This window comes from Ctenocephalides felis, unplaced genomic scaffold, assembly GCF_003426905.1.
Source record: "Ctenocephalides felis isolate EL2017-DRISC unplaced genomic scaffold, ASM342690v1 CF-g0.4_SCAFFOLD_03571, whole genome shotgun sequence".
Lineage (NCBI taxonomy): Eukaryota > Metazoa > Arthropoda > Insecta > Siphonaptera > Pulicidae > Ctenocephalides > Ctenocephalides felis.
In genome coordinates, this window is record NW_020539725.1 from 6,939,015 (window position 1) to 6,961,297 (window position 22,283).

Consider the following 22,283-nt stretch of genomic DNA (forward strand, 5'->3'; position numbering starts at 1 on the left):
CAGTGTTTTCACACTGATTATCTTAATTTTTAGGGAAAGCAAAAAAACTGTTTTATTTCAAAATTTTAGAAAATTTCAAAAATTCTGAATAAATATATTTTCTAAAGCTCACTTATAGACTTGAAATAAATTTTACTTTGCAATTCTGTTTATATAACTCTCAGAAATATAAGATTTCGTGAAATTGTATGATACGATGATAATCTATTTAAAAAAAATCAAAATTCCTCGAATATTTCATTATAATAAGAAAAATTCCAGCAATTTGCCTTAAGACTCAATGCCATGCACCAGTAGTAAAATTATGATATAAATATTACTAAAGAATATTCGCAGGCACACGCAGCATTAACTTACATAAAACATTTTTTAGAAAGTATAGAATCGAAGTAAAACAATACTTATAAATTTGAGCCAAGACATATTTTGGAAAAGTTAGACGGCATATAAAACACCATATCTGTATATACATTGACTATTCTCCATCATAATATTAATTATAAATTGTTGTAGCACCATTTGCATGTAAATATTATATAATCATATATTACCTGCAAAATTTATGCATATAAAATTGATTATAGTGTGTACTATTTGTAATTATTATGATATCAATAAATTAATAAAAATTCAAATTATGATGTTTCATTTTCGACAATTCGATCAATTTACATGATGAAGATGATGAAATGATCGTGCATCATGATTATATACAACAAACTTCTAATTTCAATTGATCTGTTTATTCTAATAACAACATCGAAACTTATAAACTAATGATAATAACATTTTGAAACTACTTGTCAAGTTTCTGAGATAGCTGAAATACACAAGGGTAAAACATACAGGTAATATCTTATAGAAATAATAATTATTAGATAGAAATCTTAGGACTAATGTTAGTAACTTATTTGACTATATGTACAAACATGCTACAAAATCTGTTAAGATTTATTCTAAAATATAGAAAATTGTAGTGGCAATTGCCAAATCTTTTGTTGATTTCCAGATTCAATTTTGCAACTTTTTTTTGGACTTTATGGTAATATTTTGTTAGAGAACTGATACAAAGGCATTGGACAAGGAGTCAATTAGAACAGCAAGTTAGATTAAGTCAGAACAAAATATTTTATCTATTTTTTTATCTGCAATAAATGATTTTATATCTGGGATATATATAAAAAGTACGCGTGCGTACAAAATGGTTTTTAACTTTTAAATTAGTTGAGGTGTGACAACTACAGGAAGAATCAATTGCATTATACCGTTTTAATGACGTCTATATGAAAACAATAAAACAATACTGCATACAATACTTATTACGTTGTATGAATAAATTAAATTTATTATCTGTATCTTGAATATAAATTCTTAGGACACTAGACATTTCATCACTAGTTTGTGTCGAAAAAGCGATTCAAATCAGTTCCAAACATGATAACCAAAAGTCAATCCTTAACTTTTCCAAATTTGAATAACTTTGTTTTTCCGCTTTTAATTGATTCTCGGTCAATAAATCAATTATATCCCAATCTATTATAACGACGTTTTTTGGAGTACGATTATATAATGTTAGATGCAAGTAAGTCCAAATATTTTCAATGTTGAATTTTATACCAAATACTTGGCGTTAAATATGGCCAGCACGAAGACTAGTAAATTATTTCGAATTAAATACTTAACTTAATTTAGAAAAACTATATCAAATAATTTTAATTTTCTTTAAATTTAAAACAAAATGATCTCGAGAGCCAATGAACTTTAAGACTTATATAATTGCCAGTCATATCTTATATAATACTTGTTCTAAAATAATAGTGTTAATTTAATTCATTTCAGCTACGTGTTAGCAGTGTTTATTACCGTTTTTACAATTTTGCTCTGTGAAGTCACCACAGAAGGTCCAGCATTCACCTCAACTGACCTCACAACAGGCTGGTGTTCATTCAGAACAGTAAAGGCAACCTTTTCTACTCCTTGATTATCCTTTACCGTAGAAAATTGCTTTCCAGGATCTACCGCATGCTTTTTAAGATGCTTCCTTAATATTCTCATAGAACTTTGAGTTTCGCTATAACTAGTTTCCTTGTGAACAATTGGTCTTGGTGATATCAAAGTCACATGACTGTCAACATCAATATTTAGTTCAGGGTCACTCAAAGTTCGCACTTGAGCTTGTACTTTTTCAATTTTAACGGGAGGTCCTTTTTGTAAAAGAACTTTATCCAAGTTGAATATGGATATGACAATAGGCGAACTATCTGGAGGTGTCACCTCCTTGACTGATCCAATTGATTCAATATTTCTTTGCTCTTGTGAAGATTTTGTAACTGTTTCATACGTGGGTGTAGTGTATGCTTGCGTAGTTGATGGAACATATACAGGCATAGGACTTGAAGATTTTTTACCTTTAACGGACTTTCCATATGCTAATTCTTCGTTTTTAAAGAGGCCTTCTAATGTTATAGTAGATCTTTCGGTACTAGATGTGAATGGTTCAACAAACAGATGGTTGCTTATATAGTTTTGCTTGTTGAAGTCAATTGCTCGAGCTTTTTCTGAAGAGTTTTCATAATAAGTAGTATCAGTTGCTGGAAAATCTGTAGTTACAGTTTCACCATTGACCACTTTAATCAGAGTCAAGCGATTAATTTCCGTACGTTTATCAAGCTTAGGCATTTGTTCAGATTGCAAATCTGTTGAACTTACTAGAACTACTGGCTTGGACTCGTAAGTAATATTGCTTAATTTTAATTTTTCTTCTTTAGATTTAACTTCTGAAATTAAGTTGATTTCTACAAGTTTTTCCAATTTTTCCGTAGTTACATCTTCATCCGTAGTTTGAACTTCTGTAGATGAATCAATTGCAAAAATATGGTGTGGATAAGTTGATAAGTCTTCGATATCAGACGTTTCAGTGGATGTATTTTGAGAACTAGCTGAACTCTTAGAAATTGTATTATTAAACTCATTATATTCAGATACAGTATTTGTTTGTTCATGTATACTTATTTGGAAAGTATTCTCTGTCTGTGAATCGTCTTGACTTGTATATTTAATTAAATTATTGTCCAAAGAACTATTTTCAACACGTATAATAAATTCAGGATTTGCATTAATTTCCGAACTGGCAATTGTCGGAGCTTGTGTCGTTATTGGTTTTGCTGTTAGCGGTTTTTTGTGGCTGTCAAATATCTTTTTATTTCTAGCATTTAATGCATCAATATTCAAGTCTTCCAAACCAGTATCAACTGGAAGTTCAGTAGTTGTTGTTGTTATTACATATTTCCTAGTATATGCTCTACTTGCTGGATGAATAAATTCAGTTGTCCGGCTCAATAACGGAGAGGGTTCTGTATGCAAATCTACGGTATATTTTGGTACAGGTGTAGTTCTTAGACTTGCAGGATGTACAAACTCTTTTGTTGATGGTCGATTGTAATATCTAGATGTTGTTGGTTTTGGTGTATATAGAGGCACGTCATTTTTCTTGCCTAGTGATATTGGAAAACGTAATATAGGTTGATCATCTTCTTCTAAGCTTTTACTTTGTTCTTCATTGTATTCTTCCACAGACTCATCGTCATATGTATCTTCATACAAATCATCAGAGATTGGATTATCGAAAAATTTGTTATGTGGTTCTTGACTATCATCAACGTAGTCGTCAATATTTAATTCTTTTGGACGTACGGTGCTGGTACGTTCGAGTAAAGTATAAATTAAAGGCCTATTTTTTACTTGGGATACTTCATCCTCGTAATACTCATCATCAACTTCCTCATCATCAGGCTTAGGTGAAAATCCAGTTCGTCCAAACTTTCGATCTTTGGCAGTAAAGAGTCTAATCGGTGGGACAGTAACTGGTTCAATACCTGGAAATTCTTCAATATTTACTGTTTTAATATCCTCAGGAATTGTTTGGGGTTTATCCGCATATTTGAAGTACTTTCTTTGATAATTACGAGTTTGTTTAGATAGACTTGCTGTTGTAGATGGTTGAGCAGTAGTTGTCACCCGTTTTGGAGGTTTATAGGCAGGTTTCCTTACTGCTAGCAAACGATTAATATACTGCGGTGTTGAAGGCGTAACTTCTGTGGTAGAAGACGTTGTTGTTATCTCATATTGATAAGTAGTCGGTTCTTCTAACATTTCTGTGGTATCAGACTCTATTTCATTTGTGTTATCAGTAGTTTCTACCACTTCTTCGTCAGTGTCTGATATTGTAGTAACCTCTACATCATCTGTTTCGTCATCTGTAACGCGTCTGGTAACTGGAACAACGACTGGATGTAACTTCATTTGGTATATAGAGGCTCTGTCTAAACCGGTTAGTATGGACTTTCCGTTGGATGTTTCATCATCACTTACTTTAGAATTCTCTTTTAATTCAGATCCTTCTTCAGAATCTTTGAATCGGATTATAATATCATTATCGGATTCTTTCTCGAAACTTTTGTCAGTATTATTTACATCATCGAATTTGATAATAACGTCATCTTCTATCGCTTTGGGTTTATATTTTCGTATAATTTTTCGGTATTTAGGTTTTTCTGTGAGTGGCAACTCTTCATTATTTGCAGAATTCTCTGTTGTTGAAGAGGGTCGCCGTAAAATGACTTTACGTCTTCTGGTTGTATTATTGTCTGAAAAATTGTTATTCTCAATATCATCAGTTTTCTCGTTAACATTTAGATTATGCGAAGGGCGAATTCTACGTATTATCTTTTTCCTTCTTTGTGATCTATTATCAGAATTATTTTCTTCTGAATCTATAACTTTGTTATCCCCAGAAAATGACGAGTTATCAAGATTATGTACTTTTCGTGCCTGTAATGTAAGATTTATATCATCATCAGTAATTGTGGAATTATGTTCGGCTTCTGTTTTATTGGTTAATAGCTCAACACCAATGGTGTCAGTGTTGTTAACTATTAATTCCACATTATCTAAAGATGTTAAATTCATTATTAAACCACTATTAGTATCATGCTCCATATCTCCATCTAACGATACTGTTAAATTAGTCTGATCTACAGATTCTTCTAAACCATTTTCTTCTAATAAAATACTACTATTATCTTCTTTGATAGTTTCAGTTACATTTTTGCTAATTGTATTTCTACCAATTCCAAACTTTTGTCTATTTATATTTCTACTACCTAAATACGTTTTCTGTACATTACTTAGTAAAGAATTTCTCGTTCTTTCCAATGTATTATTTATTTTTGATGAGTAATTATTTTCTCCTCTGTATATAGCAGGAGTAGGCCTATTGGTTCTACTTAACTTAAGCCTAAAATTATTATTACGCAAAGCGTTCGATTCCTTCGCATCATTTGTTGAAAAACTTGCTTTATTTTGTTCTTGTAAATCAAAAAGTGTTGGCAGTAATTTACGTTTTTCCTCATCTTTATCTGCACCAGATGATTTAATATCCGTAATTCCTTTTCTCTGATTATTAAATCTTTGTCTAAATCCTAAAACTCTAGGTGTTGTCAAATTTATAGCAGTTGTTGTTTCTGTAGAATTTAGATTTGTACCATTGTCAATAGGTTCAGTACTTGCAATGTTAATCAAGCTTCATTATTGATTTTGGTTGTCAATGTAATATTTTCTGTTACTACAATTTCGGAATCATCATTTTCGGAATCTTCTAAATTAGTAATTTCTGTAGGAGTGCCTATATTCAAGCTGTCTTCAGTTGCCAGTTCTTCGCTCGTATTTGCATCAGTGGAATCTCCGGTTTCATTTTTTTCTGATGCCTCTATAAAACCGTTTGTAATATTTTTGTCCATAAGTGATTCTGTATTCACTTCCAAATTTAATAAAGATTCATCGTATTCGGTAGAAATTGTTGATTCTGTAAGTAGATCGCTCTGAGAAACCATTTCAGTAATATCCTTAAGCTCAATACTCTGTTCTTCTTCTAAACTAGCAATATTCTCGTTAGACTTATTACTATCGTTTTCAATATCTTTGGATACTTCACTTTCCAATTCTTCATCAAGTGCTTCACCGGAATATTCAGCATCCTCTGCGGATTCAATTTTTTCTACGTTTGTTATGTTCTTATCAGTTTTGCTAGAAGACGAATTTCTATTTCTGAGCAAATAGTTTCTTGTTCGCGTATTATAAGAGCGATTATTTGTGAGATCTTTTTCAACAGTCAGAGTATTTTTGTAAGTGGTCTTACCACGACTACGTATTCTATTAGGATTCGAAGATAATTTTTCTGTGGTTGAAGATGATTCGGTTGTAGGTCTTCCTCTTCTACGAATGTTATTTAATACGGTTGTAGAAAACTGAGTAGTGGTTTCGATGTGATCTTGATTTTGTTCAAAACTCAAATTCATGTCTTCAGTAGTAGCATAATTTGAAGATGTTTCAATATCATCGGATATACTTTGTTCTGAAGAATTTTCTTTAACAAGTTGAGTGATAAGTTCTTCAGATTCTGATACATGACTGATATTACTGTGTGATGTTGAGATTTCTTCATCTGAATTCTTGTCCGTTACATTTTCAATATTTTCTGACACTTCATCTGTCGTAGTTTGTTCTAATGTGTCATGATCTTCATGTGATGATAAGTCAAATAATGTACTCTCATAAGAAAGTGTGGTAATGTCTACAGAGGTGCTTGGCGGCGTTATACCATTTTGCTCGTCATGTTCTTCAGAAGGAGATTTGTAGTAGCTGTTTGCAGAGTTTTCTATAATTTCTTCATCATCAGTTGAATAATCAGCAGTTGTTGATTCTGTTCTCAAACTATTTTCAGGTTTTTTGTTCCTAGCTATAGGAGTGTATTTTCTCCTTAGTGTAGATACTGAATCTAGACGTATATTACTGTCAGTATCAGAACGTTCTGAAGTCGGAGCAGTAGTAAATGGTCTACCTCTACTAAATTTATTTTTTAAATCAGCTGAATTACGGTCTGCTGCAGAATCCAAGTTTTCTGTCTTTTCTGAAGAATCAATATTCTGAGATCCATTCTGTCTATATTTATATCGTAGAGGCCTCTCAACATTTTTGTTGTAATCAAATCCCACTATAACTGTCCGTGGCCTAAATCGTCCAGCGTTGACATATTTTTCCTCTTCATCATTTTGCTCTTTAAAATTAATATTGATATTATTTTTTGAAACTAATCGATTTCTATTCGGATTAGATATGAATGCTTCCGAATCTTCTGATGGAATTTGGGTTGATGTAGAAACTCGATCACCACGACCAAAATTTCTTGTTTTAAGTACTTTTATCCGAAGCCTATTTTCGGGCTGGTTGTTCTCATTCTGGTCGAATGTGAAGTCTCTGGCTCCAGCATTTATTGTCGTATCATTATTAGATTCGGCTTTGGTTCTAAATCTTCGTCTATTTAAACCAGAATTAACAGTTTTATTATCGTCGCTGACATATTCTGTAAGAGATGCACCAGCATCTGAATCTGCTGCAGCCACAGTTGGTTTAATTCTTCTTATAATTTTATATCTATTACCGGTTTTAAGATTGATATCATTTGCTGCTTTAGTATTTGGCGAATTATCAACATTTGTATTAAGTTTTATATTATCAGTGTTATACTCAGAAATATTTTGATTAGAATGTTCCACATCAACTGATTTTGAAGAAACTTCTTCGGTGGTATTAAAATTTTCAGAAGATTCTTGTTCTTCGGGAGAAACTTCAGCACTTAAATTTAATTTATCTTCTAATTTTGTAGATACATTTTCATCATCTTCTTGCAAAGTTATTGTATTTTCTGTTGTCGTCGACTGACTTTTGTAAAGTCGTGCTTTGAATCCAACATTTCGGGACGTTGTGGATGAAACTACGCTGTCCGAATTGTAATCCTCAATAGATTTATCATTTCTCAATTTTGAATCTTTATCATATCCATAGTCAACTGTATTAGGTTTAACGGTACTAAATTTACCTAAGAAAAATGGTTTAATTGGTTTTCTGAACCCATTGTTACTAGCAGATACTTCCACATTAGAAATTGAGTTTGGTGTAGTAGATCGTACAAAGCTTTTTGGACGACTTTCAATACGTGATCTAGTATTTTCATTTTCAGTAAAATCTGTTTTATCATTCTCGATATCAGGAACTGGTGTGGAAGGTCGCGTACGCTTGGCAAAATTACGACCGCGGTGATTTGGGTTGAAAGAACTATGCTTACCACCAAAATCGAATGACGTCAAGGAAGATAAATCTGTTAAAAATTGTGGTCTGTGTTTACGTTCAATTTGTTCGGCTGGTTTATAAGTTTGTTCTTCAGAATAATCAATTTCTGAAGGGGTAGTTAATCTGGGACGGAATCTTCGTGCTGGTGTTACCCTAGTAACCGTACTGCTATATGTGGATTCATCGTTTGGATTTTCTGTTGTTGCACGTAATCTAAAACGCCCGCGTGATCTAACCCTAGTAATTTTGGTATCACCTTCAACGTTTTGCAAATTTTCTGTTACGTTAGACTGTTCTACTTCTGCACTACCATTATCTACATTAATATTTCTAAATCTATTACTACTATCTCTGAAACTTACCTGTGACTGATACAATCGCTTCGTGAATGGATATGGCCGTTGAGTTGATTTTGATGGCGTTGTAGCATCTTGCGTTGTTGTTCTGGCAGTAGATGTGACTTGTGAATAGCCTGATTTTGAAGTCAGACCTCCAAGTCTTGTAACGATGGTAACAGGAATATTCTCTGGCTTAGTAGTCAAGGATGGGGTTGTCTGCTCTATTGCTGCTGGAGTTTCGCTGGATATGATGTTTATAGTAGTTTTTGGAGGTACTAAGGTAGTAACTTCTGGACTACTAGAAGGCAGAGAAGATGTGGCATCTAAAGCGACAGTGCTTTGTATATCATCATTTGATAAAACTGTTAAGGCTTGTGGAATTGGACGCAAACGCTCAACGGATTTATACCTGAAATAAAATTATAGAAATCAAATATTATCTAACATTTAAAAAACTTTTAGATTAGAAACAATAATGAACCATGTTAGCTTTTAGGATTAATGCAATATAAGAATTTTAACAAATTTTGTCATACCTGCCACTGGTTGTAGAAATGATGGACTCATCACCAACATCCTTTTCATTTCCTATATGCGATATATCTAATTCTTCTAAAGTATCTTCTCTTGCAACAGGTTCATACTTAATCGTTGTTGATGGTATATACACAGGCCTAAAAATGCAATTTTATAAATTGATAAACATTATTTTAATAGCATTAATTATAAAATCATATATTAATAATTTTTAATACAAAGTGACACCATGGAAAAAACCATAACACCGTGCAATGCCGTTGTTAACTTCCCGAAGGAGAAGTTTATATTTTCATCAAAAATCCGATTCGCTAATTCTATGTTTTCTCGACGTTTCAAGCCATTCTGAATCGAATGAGACCAAATTTAGGAAAAGTATGTGTGTGTGTGTGTGTGAACAGATTTTTGCCGTACATCGACGTTTTCTCAAAAATGGCTGGACCGATTTCAAAAATTTAAAAGCCATTCGATGTATCTCGATGAGGACTAGCGTTTATCAATTTTGCGCGACGATTAGCCTAGCCGTTTCTTTGTAAATAGCAGAAAAGTGAAATTGTTTTCGTTCACGTTTAGCCCGCAGTTCTGAATCGATCTTGAAAATTCAAAAACCGTTCGAAAGATATTGATTGGGAATCGTGCTGATGAGTTGTTGGTATTGATCGACCGGGCCGTTTTCTTGTAATAAAGTGTTAAAAAAATTTTCTTGTCGATTTTTATTATTATTTTTTTGAAGGTAGTTACCATAGTCTTCTAGATCATACTAAAATATTACGGCTCCACGACAATTGGTCTAACTTTGAAAATTCGTCAAAGTTTGCAAAAACTGGTATCGTTTTTTTGGCATTTGACAAAATTAAACCTTTGATCGACGTTTTCTCAAAAACGCCTGAACCGATTTCATAAACTTAAAAGTCATTTGATGTATCTCAATGAGGACTATAATTTGTCAGTTTTGTGAGACAATCTGCCGAGCCGTTTCTTTTCCGGAAAATGAGTAGTTTTTTGACGTTTGTTAAAATCAAAATTAGACGATTTACTTGGTATAACGATAAAGTACTTGGTCTTAATGAACATACTAACCATTAAAGTCCTACGGAAACTGGTTCAATTATAAAAATTATTGATTTGTGAAAATTTGCTTTAAGAAAATTCAAGTCAACGTGTTCGTTCGTTTTCAATTATGTGTAATAAATCCACTCGGAATACTTCTAATCTATCATAAATGAATTTATTTTTATTGATTAAGTAGATTATTTAGACATATGGGGGAGTTCATGTAACTTGCCTCAAAGCTAAATACCAAACCAACTAGTTTATTATATCTGCTGAATTAAGTGAATTGATTTCGTAATCTTACATTCAAAGTGAACGAATACAATATCCACATTTCCAAACATTTCAAATCTGTGTAAAATTGACAGTTATATTTAGAATAGCAATTTAGAATACCAACAGTTTTTAGACCAGGGGTGGCAAAAGCCGGCCCGCGGGCCGGATCCGGCCCTTTTGCTTATTTTATCCGGCCCGTTGAAAAAATTCGCAAGTTTTTTTAAACTCTTTTATGAGATTTTGTTGACATCAACATTATTAGTGTGGGGGTTCTGTAAACCGTTTTCTGAAACAGAATTTGTTAAACAATCCATGGTACAAGTGTCGGAGATCTGTTGTTCTGAAGAGAAACATATTTTTGAAAATGTAAGCCTTTCGAGAAGAACAATAGTACGACGGATTTAAAATATCACTTGATCAGCAAAGAACAAAAATTGCTGATTTTACCTATTGTTCTCTGGCTTTAGATGAGTCTTGCGATGTTACTGATACAAGCCAATTATTAATATTTATTCGCGGCATTAACAAGAAATATGAAATTTGGAGGATCATTACTGATGGGTGTCATAGTTTAATAGGGAAAAATGTAGGCTTACAAACGAATTCGCAACAAAGAAAAAGAGTTACAACCAGAACACGATATATTATTTTTGCACTGCATTATTCATCAAGAATGCTATGCAGAAAAGTTTTGAAATTGAATCACGTCGTTACTGTTGTGCCGTAAATCATCGACAGTTTGTTGAATTTTTGAAAGAAATTGAAAGTGACTTCTACGAAATTCCTTAAATTTATTCCTTAAATAAATTATTAAGCACGACGAAAATCATTGAAAAATACAGATTTTTTTTTAAATATAGTGCATTAACACAAGACCTGCATTCTGAATTCCAAAGAAGATTTCAAGATTTCAAAGCTATTGAAAAACCTTTATCGTTAATTAGCCAACCTTTCAATTTCGATGTGCAAGAAGCTCCTGTTGAAATTCAACAAGAACTAATTGACTTACAATCAAATAATTTACTAAGAGAAAATTTTCACTCAAATGAATTGAGTGCTTTCTATGGCGCTTTGAATAACGAACATTTCTTCAAACATTTTTTTAAGTATGTTCAAAAATACATTGTTTTCTTTGGTTCGACATATATTTGTGAAAGAACTTTTTTTTAATGGTTTTCACGAAAATAAATATCGATCACAAATTACTGAAATTACTTATTCTACACTAAATTCGAATTCGAATTCCGAAGGATTGCTGCAAGTGATTTGGAACCCAATTTTGAAGAAATAATGTCAGATAAACATTCGAGATTTCACGTTTTGCATTAACTTTAAATATTTGTTTTTACGTTTGATGCTTTTCTTTTTTTTTGAAATCTATTTACTATTATATCTACGAAATGCAATATAAATGTTAAATTGTAATAACCATGTGTCAATATAAAATAATTTGTATCGTTAAGACATAAATAAGTAACAAAATAAAATCTTTTATTGACTTTATCTAACATCTAACATCGGTTTATCTAACAGCCATTTATTTATAATAATATTTTTTTAAAATTGCGTGTCATATTTTATTCAAATTGAAATGATACTTAGTGTTTTTGTTAAAAAAAAAAATTGGGCAGGGAAAAACTCCATCCAAAACCTCCGGCCCGGGAGACATTTTGAAAATTTCATTTTGGCCCGCGATTTAAAGTATTTGCCCACCCCTGTTTTAGACTATTCTCTATTTCTAAATATAAATGTTACAGAAAAGCTTACAGATCACAATTGTTGAAAACCATTTTCCCTTATTGTGGTATTACACAAAAGATATTAAATTTTTGAATCTAATGTTTTATTTGTAACACAATTGCCGAATTTGATAAATGTGATATCAAAGCAAGATAATCAATTAAATGCTAGTACATTATATTATTACAACCATCCATACTAGTAGATTTGTTTGGTTTACCTTCTAGATATCGTTGGCACATATTCCGTAGTAGTTGTTGGAGCTTCTATAATTACTCTAGTAGTCGTAGTTGATTTGGGTCTGGTAGTTATTTCTACTACATTCTCTTCAGTTGTAGGTCTGGCCCTTCTGATATTGACATATTGTTGAGTACCATGCGATGGTGCTTGTGTTGATCTGCGAGGTTGCTCTTGTGTATGTTCTTCGGAAAAGTCATCCTCAAAGCTGATGCTATCGCCTGCTAGTACTTCCTGGGAATATTTCTGAATAGAACGAAATAGGTGTCAAAGGTAATAAACAAATATTTTTACATATGGCATGAACTTTTACCCGCCACTAATAATGATGAGCAATGGTTATTAACTTTTTTAAATTGTTTAAGTGACAAGTTTTTATGATTTATTTTATTTTTTGTTAAAAGTGATCTTTAATTTAGTGATCTAATATAGCAATCTTTTAATATTGAAAAGTTACTTAAATTTACATCATAACATCATTATAAAAAATAATGAATGATAGATATAAATTAAGCGTACATACCACAGATGAATCTTCATCAGGTTCTTGACCATGTGGTCTATTACGTTGTATTGTAACGTATTGAGGTCGACCTCTGCTAGAACTTCTACCTTCCTCCTCCTTGGAATCGCCACCAGAAAATTGGGGAACTTTTCTATTAAATGACGTATACCTAAAATAATTGAGAAGTTACTTTTATTAACTGTATTTGATATCCCAAACATTCAAAAAATAATATCAGAACTAGTTAATATTTTACTTGTTATTTGCAGATCCTCTGTTTGCGGCATCGGCACCTTTTCTATGTGTCGCTTTACTGAGTACTCGTTCGTACAAAGATCGGCTAATCGTTGCCGGAGTTGTTGATGATCCAGAACTGCTTTCGGATTGAAGACCATCGATGCCATCTAACTGTTTTTCCAATTTTTCAATACCACCTGAATATACGAAAATTATTTAATTTCTATAAAATATTTATAGTAAATTTATTTAACCAGTTAACTGTGGCGCTCACATCGAACAGCGCACACAATTTTTTGTTGTCTGACTTTTGCGAAGTCATGAGATGTATATTCGTCATTCACAGGGTAAGTTGCGATGGTAAGATGTCGGTTGAAAAATACGTTTTTTTTCACAAAATTGAAAAGTTTTGTCACTACATTTCACTTCTTTGTTGACAAATAGTTTGTATAGCAAATGGTCACTACTTTATACGTTTGACGAATATAATCGTCAATACACAAAATTCTGTCACTTCTCCACGGCGTGTAAATTTTGTCATTCACAGTTAACTGGTTAATAGAATAAAAACCCATTTTATAAATAACCAATGTTAAATTATAAGGTGAATATTAAATATGGACAGTGATGTAATAAAAAAAATTTATTAATTAAAAAAATTAGTTTGTTTTCTTATCTGTACCTACTTATGTATTTAAACTAATCCCTTTCTAAAATGTGTTATTCATGTTTTTTAAATTACATAGGCAGTGCAAATTTACAAACTGATAAATAGCAAAAACAATTTCTTTACTCGAAATAAATGATTGAAATGTTATGGGTATGTTTCCATACCGAATCACTCTGTTATTTAAAAAATGTTTACGTCATTTTATAAGTTTTTTTGAAAACATCTGATATACAAGTTGTCAATACTCAAGTAGCCGCAATGATAAAAGATAAAAAATTAAGAACTATTTTTAGGTTTTCTAATAAATATTTTCTAACATTCTTTGTTATAAATAATTTAGCCAGGGCAGGAGTAAATAGAACCATGTCAATTTGTTTTCGATATCTTTTATAGTTTCGACAAAAAAAAAATGAGTTTAAAAGATAGACCATATGATGATTTAGGAACTTGAAAGTTAGTGTATCGAATTTTTGTATAGACCTATAAAATGGTATGTAAACTGTTTAAATACCTCTATGGCCGTTTGAATACATATTTAATTCAGGATGTATATTTAATATTTTGATTGAGCTACAAAAACTATGTTCAAAATCAATAAATAAATTCTCATATAAACTATAATTTTTATAGGTTAGAATTAAATACGTACCGACTTTCCGAATGAGATCTATCAATTCTTTAATCACTCTAGGATCTTCTTCTGAATCTAAGGTATGATCTTTTTCATCACTCACATCTTCATATTCGTACTCCTAAAAATAAAAAATAAATATATTAGATCACAATAAATATAATTAGTTTAAAAATTTGTGTAAATGTGTTCATATTTTCTATATTTTATAGTTATTACTATTGTATAACATCTACAGCAAAATAGATTGTTTTTAAAACTACTTCAAAATTATGTTAATGAGCCAAATAATAGAAAAATCATACAAAACTATTTTGCTTACTAAAATAGCACTAAAAATTTTAAAAATAAACAAGCAATATTGATATAATATTATATCAATTAAATTATACTTATTATGCTTATTATTACTATAAATTATTAACTATAATATTTAATTTATATTCATATATTTTGAATTCAATACTAATAACTACAATTAGTATTGAATTCTATTGCATTTTATGTTATTTTAATATTCATATTAATATGTATTACATAAAATATTTTTATTATTTTAGGGTAAAATAAAATAGAACTATAAATTAGCTAGAAGCTATTAGAAGCACGAATGTGAATTCAACTACAATACTAATTAAAATGTTAATAAGTAAGCCTTGCGTTGTTAGAATTATTTTCGAAGAAATATGGAATATAATTAGTAAGCATATTGAAGCTGTAATTTATAGATCAAATTTACTGCTTGTAAATTCTCAGTTCAATAAAAAATATACATGGTATTCCAAAAATCAACGTCAAGCCAAAACAGGATGATAGTATTGTTTCTTGCTACCATGAAAAAAATTAAAAAATAATGTACACCATGTAGTTTGAAAATTATTAGCGTTTAAGTGGTAACTAAGACTTTGGTAAAACAGTGACGATTTTTCGGATATTGTCGTCATTTTTTAGTAATTTTATACATTTAATCTTTGGATCCGTTATCGCAAATAACAGTTCTAATACCCTGGTCAAAATCAATGGCACAATTATCTCAAGTTTTTTACAAGTATGACTATTTGTTAAACCATAAATTAAAAATTTTGAAAACTGAATCTGTTTGAAAATACCTTCTTTGAAAAATATGTCATAGTATGCTAGCAAATTCGCATTTAATCAGGATATTAAAATTAATAGTTTTATAAAAAAAAATCAAGCAGAATGATAAAAACCTAATAACACGATTTTGAAAAATGTAATATATAAATATATATTATGCTTTTACCTCATATTCTGGAGCACTGGTAGTAGTAGTCGTAGTGCGTGCCGTTGTCCTTAATGTGACCCGAGAGATTTTAGGAGGTTTTGTGCTTGGTTTTTGGGTCGTGGTTGTGGTTGTGGTTGAACTACTACTTGCCTCTGCTGGAGGATCTTTCTTAGTTTTACAATGTACATTTCTAGCATAATCACATGAATCTGCTGCTTTGTTGAACAAAAGACCTAAGAGAAAAAGAGCAATGGTATCAAGATACAATGATATATGATATATTTCCAAATACAAAAATATAAAATTCAATACAAGTGTGAGTCTGTTATATTAATCGATTGAGTATAAGGCCATTAGAAATGCAAAATGATTTTAAAATATTCATAAATATCCAATTGTAGCAATACGCTCGATAGCAATATTGGGTTTAGATTATGAGAAATAAATGTCAGTGATGAGAAATAAAGGGATTATTCAAAATTCCAGAATGTTATTTTATATTTTCCTAAGCATATTTCAAAATTACCTGAAGGACAAGAGAATTGATGCGCCACAATTCCAAGATTTGATGGTCCACTGTCTAAACACCAGAAATATTTTTTGCAATCTCTTGGATGAGGGAAGAAACCTTCGTCTTCACATTTGAAATCTGAGAAAAAATCACACTACTTACTCTTTTTGTACTAAATTAATATTTTGTAAAATATAAAAATATAATCAAATATATTGTATATTAGAGCTTCAAAAATGCATCATGAGTTAGCTATGGAGTGCTTGGACTCTTCTTTTCAAAATTTTATTAACATAAATAATGTCAAAATAATCTTACTAATAATGCAAAAATAATTTTATTAATACGCAAAGATGAAATAATTACCGGATAGTGAAAAGACTTCCACGCTAGCATAATTACTGGTAAATAAAAAAAACAATAGTAATTCTAGATAAAGGCATTTTTTAGTCTAAATTAAAAATAGGAATTTGTAAAAATAATTCATATTTACCGCTTCCTGGATCTGGTGTAGTCGGTGGTGCTGGAGTCGTAGTTCTTCCTCCAATATACAAAGAACTTCCACTTTCGTCTGACAATACTACTGGTTCTTCTGTTGTTGATGTCGTAGTAGATGTCTTACGACGAGAGCTGATTCGCCGATTTGTTGGTCTGATAAAACCAAAATTATTTACAAATCTTAAAAATGTAAGTCCATACTCAATAATATAATATGACTATTTAATATATAGTTATGAAAAAAAAATTTGAATGAAAGTTTCGGTTGTACCTTGCTGTTACCGCTGTTGATTTAACGCTGGAAGATGTTTTAACTTGAGGTCTTCTCCTTGTAGATGGTTTCTTAGTTGGATTACGAACTGGGGCATCTACATCGTTACCCTTAATACTGTAAAATAAATCAATGTAAATAATTAATGTATAAAAATATAATATATAATTACTTCATAATATTAAAAAATAAATATGCAGATCTATGTATGTATTGGACATAAGATACCCAATGTGATAAAAAATATCTCACTCAAAATAAGTCTTTTGATCTATTAAAAACGTGTCGGTTTACGCGACTGATAAATATAACTAAATTTCTGTCCTTACCCGCTAATCCTTCCAACAATGACTCCTTAGCAGCTTCTATTAGAGGGTATGGTTTGCCATGGCAAGTTCCTCTAAAATCATCATTGTCTATTGCCCAAAACATAATTCCACCAAGTCCTTGTTCTACAACATATTGGGCCTTCTTGCGCACCATTGCTTCATCATCGTAACCTACCCATTGGTCACCACGATAGGCATATGGACCCATCGCGTCCTGGTTGGGTTGAACCACTGTCCAGGAGTCGTCACTTTTCAGACTTTCGCAAATCTTAATAGAGAAACGAATTCGTAAACTTAATAAAACAAAACTAAAGTAAACAAAATTTTCAAATAAAATATTTTAAACAAGTAATATTATTTTGTACTTAATCGCAATCATGTGTCCAGTAGTTTGGTTGAAAAAATAAAATTACGATATTTAGACATGTAATAAATGTCATGAATTTTATTTACCTCGTAATAGGCCAAGTATCCCTTTTCCCTGGTGGCATCACCTTGTTCACCAGGACCATCTGATGGAGCACCGATTTCGTTTGCTTCTGGGTTTATCAAAGTATAAGATCGTCCATAAGTTGGTATTCCCAATACTAACTTATGTCTTTCGGCACCAGCAGCTAAGTAGTGCTTTATTGTATGATGCTGAAAAATATTATTTCATAAATAATTATCAATATAAATTTAAAATCTTGACATGTTTATGTTAAATGCTAATAACCATAGTGATTATTTTAAGCAGAAAATTCACAGAAATTAGTGAAGTAACTTACACCAATCTTTTTCTGTTATCCTATTACATTCAAGCATTATTATTGTATCTTCAAAATAGTCAATTGTTCAATTTAGATCATAAAGCCCAATATAAAATCAGTATTTTTCAAAGAATTAATTAAGAAATAAAATTAAATTTAGCTAGAAAATACGCTTTTATTTTGGTTTATAGATCTCAAATGGTCCAATTTATATAAATAAAACGTGAAATCAAAAAATTAAAAATTGGATAACTTACAATATTTTACTGCATATAATATTATATAATCTAATCTTGAGAAAAACATTAATTATTGAGTAGTTTCTGACTCAAAAGACTTTTGAAAACGAACTTAAAAATTATTTTCGAGAACTAGTCAAAATATTGGCAAGAAATAGAAATTGTCAAAAATTCAGAATATTTATAAAAAAAATCATAACTAGTTGGTTTGGTATTTAGCCTTGAGGCAAGTTACATGAACTTCCCGAAATGTGTAAATAATCGACTTAATCAAAAAAAAATGTGTAAATAATATACTTCATTAATCCTACTTTAAAAAAAAACGATAATAATTTTAGCAAACTTTGACGAATTTTTAAAATTAAACTACTTGTCGTTAGGCCGTAATATTACAGTAAGTTCTATAAGACCATGATGTATATCGCCACAAAAATTCCATGAAAATCGGCTTAAATTTTTTTTCAACAGTTAATTACAAGAAAACGGCTCGGTAGATTTTCACCTAAAATTAATCAGTATCATTCCCAACTAATATCTTTCGAACAGTTTTTGATATTTAAAATCGGTTCGGTAGGATGAGCTTAAATGTCGACGAAAATTTAACACTTTTTTTTCAACAGTTAATTACAAGAAAACGGCTCGGTAGATTTTCACCTAAAATTAATCAGACCATTCCCAACTAATATCTTTCGAACAGTTTTTGATATTTAAAATCGGTTCGGTAGGATGAGCTTAAATGTCGACGAAAATTTAACACTTTTTTTCAACAGTTAATTACAAGAAAACGGCTCGGTAGATTTTCACCTAAAATTAATCAGTACCATTCCCAACTAATATCTTACGAACAGTTTTTGATATTTTAAAATCGGTTCGGTAGGAGGAGCTAAATGTCGACGAAAATTTAACACACTTTTTTTCAACAGTTAATTACAAGAAAACGGCTCGGTAGATTTTCACCTAAAATTAATCAGTACCATTCCCAACTAATATCTTTCGAACAGTTTTTGATTTTTAAAATCGTTCGGTAGGATGAGCTTAAATGTGAATGAAAAGTTTTTTTTCAAATTACAAAGAAACGGCTTGGCAGATCGTTGCACAAAAATGACAAACGATAGTCCTCACCGAAATACATCAAATGGCTTTTAAATTTCTAAAATCGGTTCAGGCGTTTTTGAGAGAAAACGTCGATCAAAAGTTTAATTTTGACAAATGCCAAAAAGACCATACTGATTTTTGCAAACTTTGACGAATTTTTGAAGCTGAACCAGTTGTCGTAGGACCGTAATATTTTAGTATGATCTAGAAGACTATGGTATCTATCGTCAAAAAAATAATCATAAAAATCGTCGAATTTTTTTTTTTAAAAACTTTATTACAAGAAAACGGCCCGGCCGATCTCTACCAAAAACTAATCAGCACGATTCCAACCAATATCTTTCGAACGGTTTTTGAATTTTCAAAATCGATTCAGAATTGCGGGCTAAAACGTAGACGAAAAATTTTTCACTTTTCTGCCATTTATGAAGAAACGGCTTGGCCGATCGTCGCACAAAACTGACAAACAATAGTTCTCGTTGAGATACATCGAATGGCTTTTAAATTTTTGAAATCGGTCCAGCCGTTTTCGAGAAAACGTCGATTTACGGCAAAAAAATCTGTTCACAACACACACACACACACACACACATACTTTTTCCAAATTTGGTCTCATTCGATTCAGAATGGCTTGAAACGTCGAGAAAACATAAAATTAGCGAATCGGGTTTTTTGATGAAAACATAAACTTCTCCTTCGGGAAGTTAATAATAATAATATATTTATAACTATACTAATTATTGGCATTTAATTATTAGTCCGATCATTATCATATTTGTATCAATAATTTTAGCTATACATTATTAGGCTTATATTTATTACTCACTACTATTATTAAAAAATTTTACTTACAATATTGAGTTCTGCATCATAATTGTATTCAGACTCTTCTTCTAAAGAATATAGAGGAGCATGGTGATTAACGGCTGGTTCAAATGAAGAGTGATAATCATATGTCAATAAATTCATCCAGTCCAAATATCTGAAACGAAAAAATATAGATAATTAAATTCCTACACAAAAACTTATTGCCCATTGCATATAAAATATAATTAAAATTTAAGGGACAATTTATTAACGAGCACATATTTTTCATCACATAGACCAAAATTATTACATTGGCATTACATGCTTTTTATGAGTCTCGATGTTCTCAAACTCGATGTTCAGAAATTTTCAAAATGTATTTTCGCAGCTAGCATACGTGCAAATGTATTTAAATATTTAAATCTCATAAACAGCAAATGTGATCAATTTTTTGAGATTTTTATATTTTTGCTTCTTTCTTCCTGCGAAATTTCAAAGCATTTAGTAAATTAATAACTACTAAATATTTAGAAAAATTCGATTAATCCTTGCCCCTAACAGTTTTTTTTCAATGATTTATCAAAGGTTACTAAATCCATATATTTTTAATTATTCAACAGTTATAAATAAAACATAGAGTGAAATTGTTACATACTTATTTAGTTTTGGCACATCATAACCTTTGTCGACATATTCCAAACCTGCTGGAACTGCCATTGTTAAGAGCAAACGCGTTCTTCCAGTTTTCGAAGATTCTTTCTCAAATTCTTCACGAAGTTCCTATAAAATAATAAATACAAACAAAATGTTAAAATACAAAGCAGAATAGATAGATCATATACTATCTGTTATAGTATCAGAAAGACTTATCTTCAACTCACAATCAAAATAGTTAATAATTAATAAATAAGTGATTAATAATAGTAAAAATACATAATACGAAGATCTAAAATCTGAGCAGCAGATAATGGTTCCTCAGACAAAATTGTAATAACATTTAGAATATGGCTAGGTATCTATACCTGAACAAATTGAGCATAATTATCACGATCTCTAGGTTTGCCTCCATCTCTAAAACTAGGGTATTCCCAATCCAAATCGAGACCATCGAATTTGTTTTGTCTCAAGAATTTCACAGCGTTTTTAACGAAAATGCCTCTCCTCGTCGCATTGGCCACCATTGGCGAAAATCTCGTGGATCCCTCGTTCCATCCGCCGAGGGCGAGCATCGTCTTCAAATTCTTGTTGTATGTCTTCAAACCCACGAATTTCGCATATCCACCTGGGTAATAAAATTAATAATTAACAATGGTAAAAACTTCATATTGTGTTCATTAAAAATAATTTCGATTAGTCTAGAAATTCCAATGCAATATTGAAAATCTTAGCTCATTGTTAGTCAAATACACAATATTCTTTATTCTATTATAGCATTACTTTTTCCAATTAAATAAAAATGATCAAGTGTATAATTATTTTTCTTTTGCCAATTGTTGTTACCTTTTTCAACGTCCTGATATTTATCAAATGGCTTCAGCGTGTTCTCCTTAGTAAATCCGCCGAACGCGTAGATCAAATGCGTACACAGGTACGGATTTATGTTAAGCGGGTTGAAGGTGGCCGTACCGGGCCTATACACACTCCAGTTGGTGTAGTAGCATACCACACGGGGCTCATGTTGCACACCTGAACAGAAAAAGTAATAATGAAATATCTTTACAAACATGGAATTCATTAGATAAAAATTTATTTTCTTGTAAAAACATTTAGTGCCTAAAATTTGAAAGGGTTTCGTTATAACTTTGTCTCTAATATTAGTATTTTTTATGTGCTGAAGACAAATCGAGAAGATAAAGTGAACAGACGAGAAAACAAATGAATAAGTCCTAATAAGAGTGAGCGAAGAAAGGGCACTACTGAGCACAACCCTGAAAAGAAAAGGAAACTGGATCGGACCAGTTCTGCAAAAAAAGGTGCCCACTGCATTACGCATTGCCGATGATTGACGACTTACGTGAAAGAGAAAATACAGGGAATTGAAAAACCGAAGCGCAGGATGGAATGGAAGCCGTAGTTTGGAAAAAATGTGGAATAAAAATAGTGGAAATGGAAATGATAGACGACGAA

General features: G+C 31.1%; 1 protein-coding gene across 1 annotated transcript in view; it reads right to left on the reverse strand.

The window, feature by feature from the left end:
- Positions 1-1,839: 1,839 nt before the first annotated feature.
- The window catches only part of LOC113385524 (serine-rich adhesin for platelets-like), a 141,287-nt gene continuing 120,843 nt past the window's right edge, over positions 1,840-22,283 (reverse strand). Inside the window, 18 exon segments of the mRNA XM_026623377.1 lie at positions 1,840-5,454; positions 5,628-8,934; positions 9,062-9,199; positions 12,352-12,614; positions 12,892-13,024; positions 13,130-13,307; positions 14,430-14,532; positions 15,676-15,890; positions 16,184-16,306; positions 16,662-16,819; positions 16,938-17,054; positions 17,267-17,279; positions 17,282-17,534; positions 17,720-17,905; positions 20,202-20,331; positions 20,812-20,936; positions 21,179-21,438; positions 21,657-21,842. Coding sequence (XP_026479162.1) covers positions 1,840-5,454; positions 5,628-8,934; positions 9,062-9,199; positions 12,352-12,614; positions 12,892-13,024; positions 13,130-13,307; positions 14,430-14,532; positions 15,676-15,890; positions 16,184-16,306; positions 16,662-16,819; positions 16,938-17,054; positions 17,267-17,279; positions 17,282-17,534; positions 17,720-17,905; positions 20,202-20,331; positions 20,812-20,936; positions 21,179-21,438; positions 21,657-21,842 — 9,503 coding nt within the window.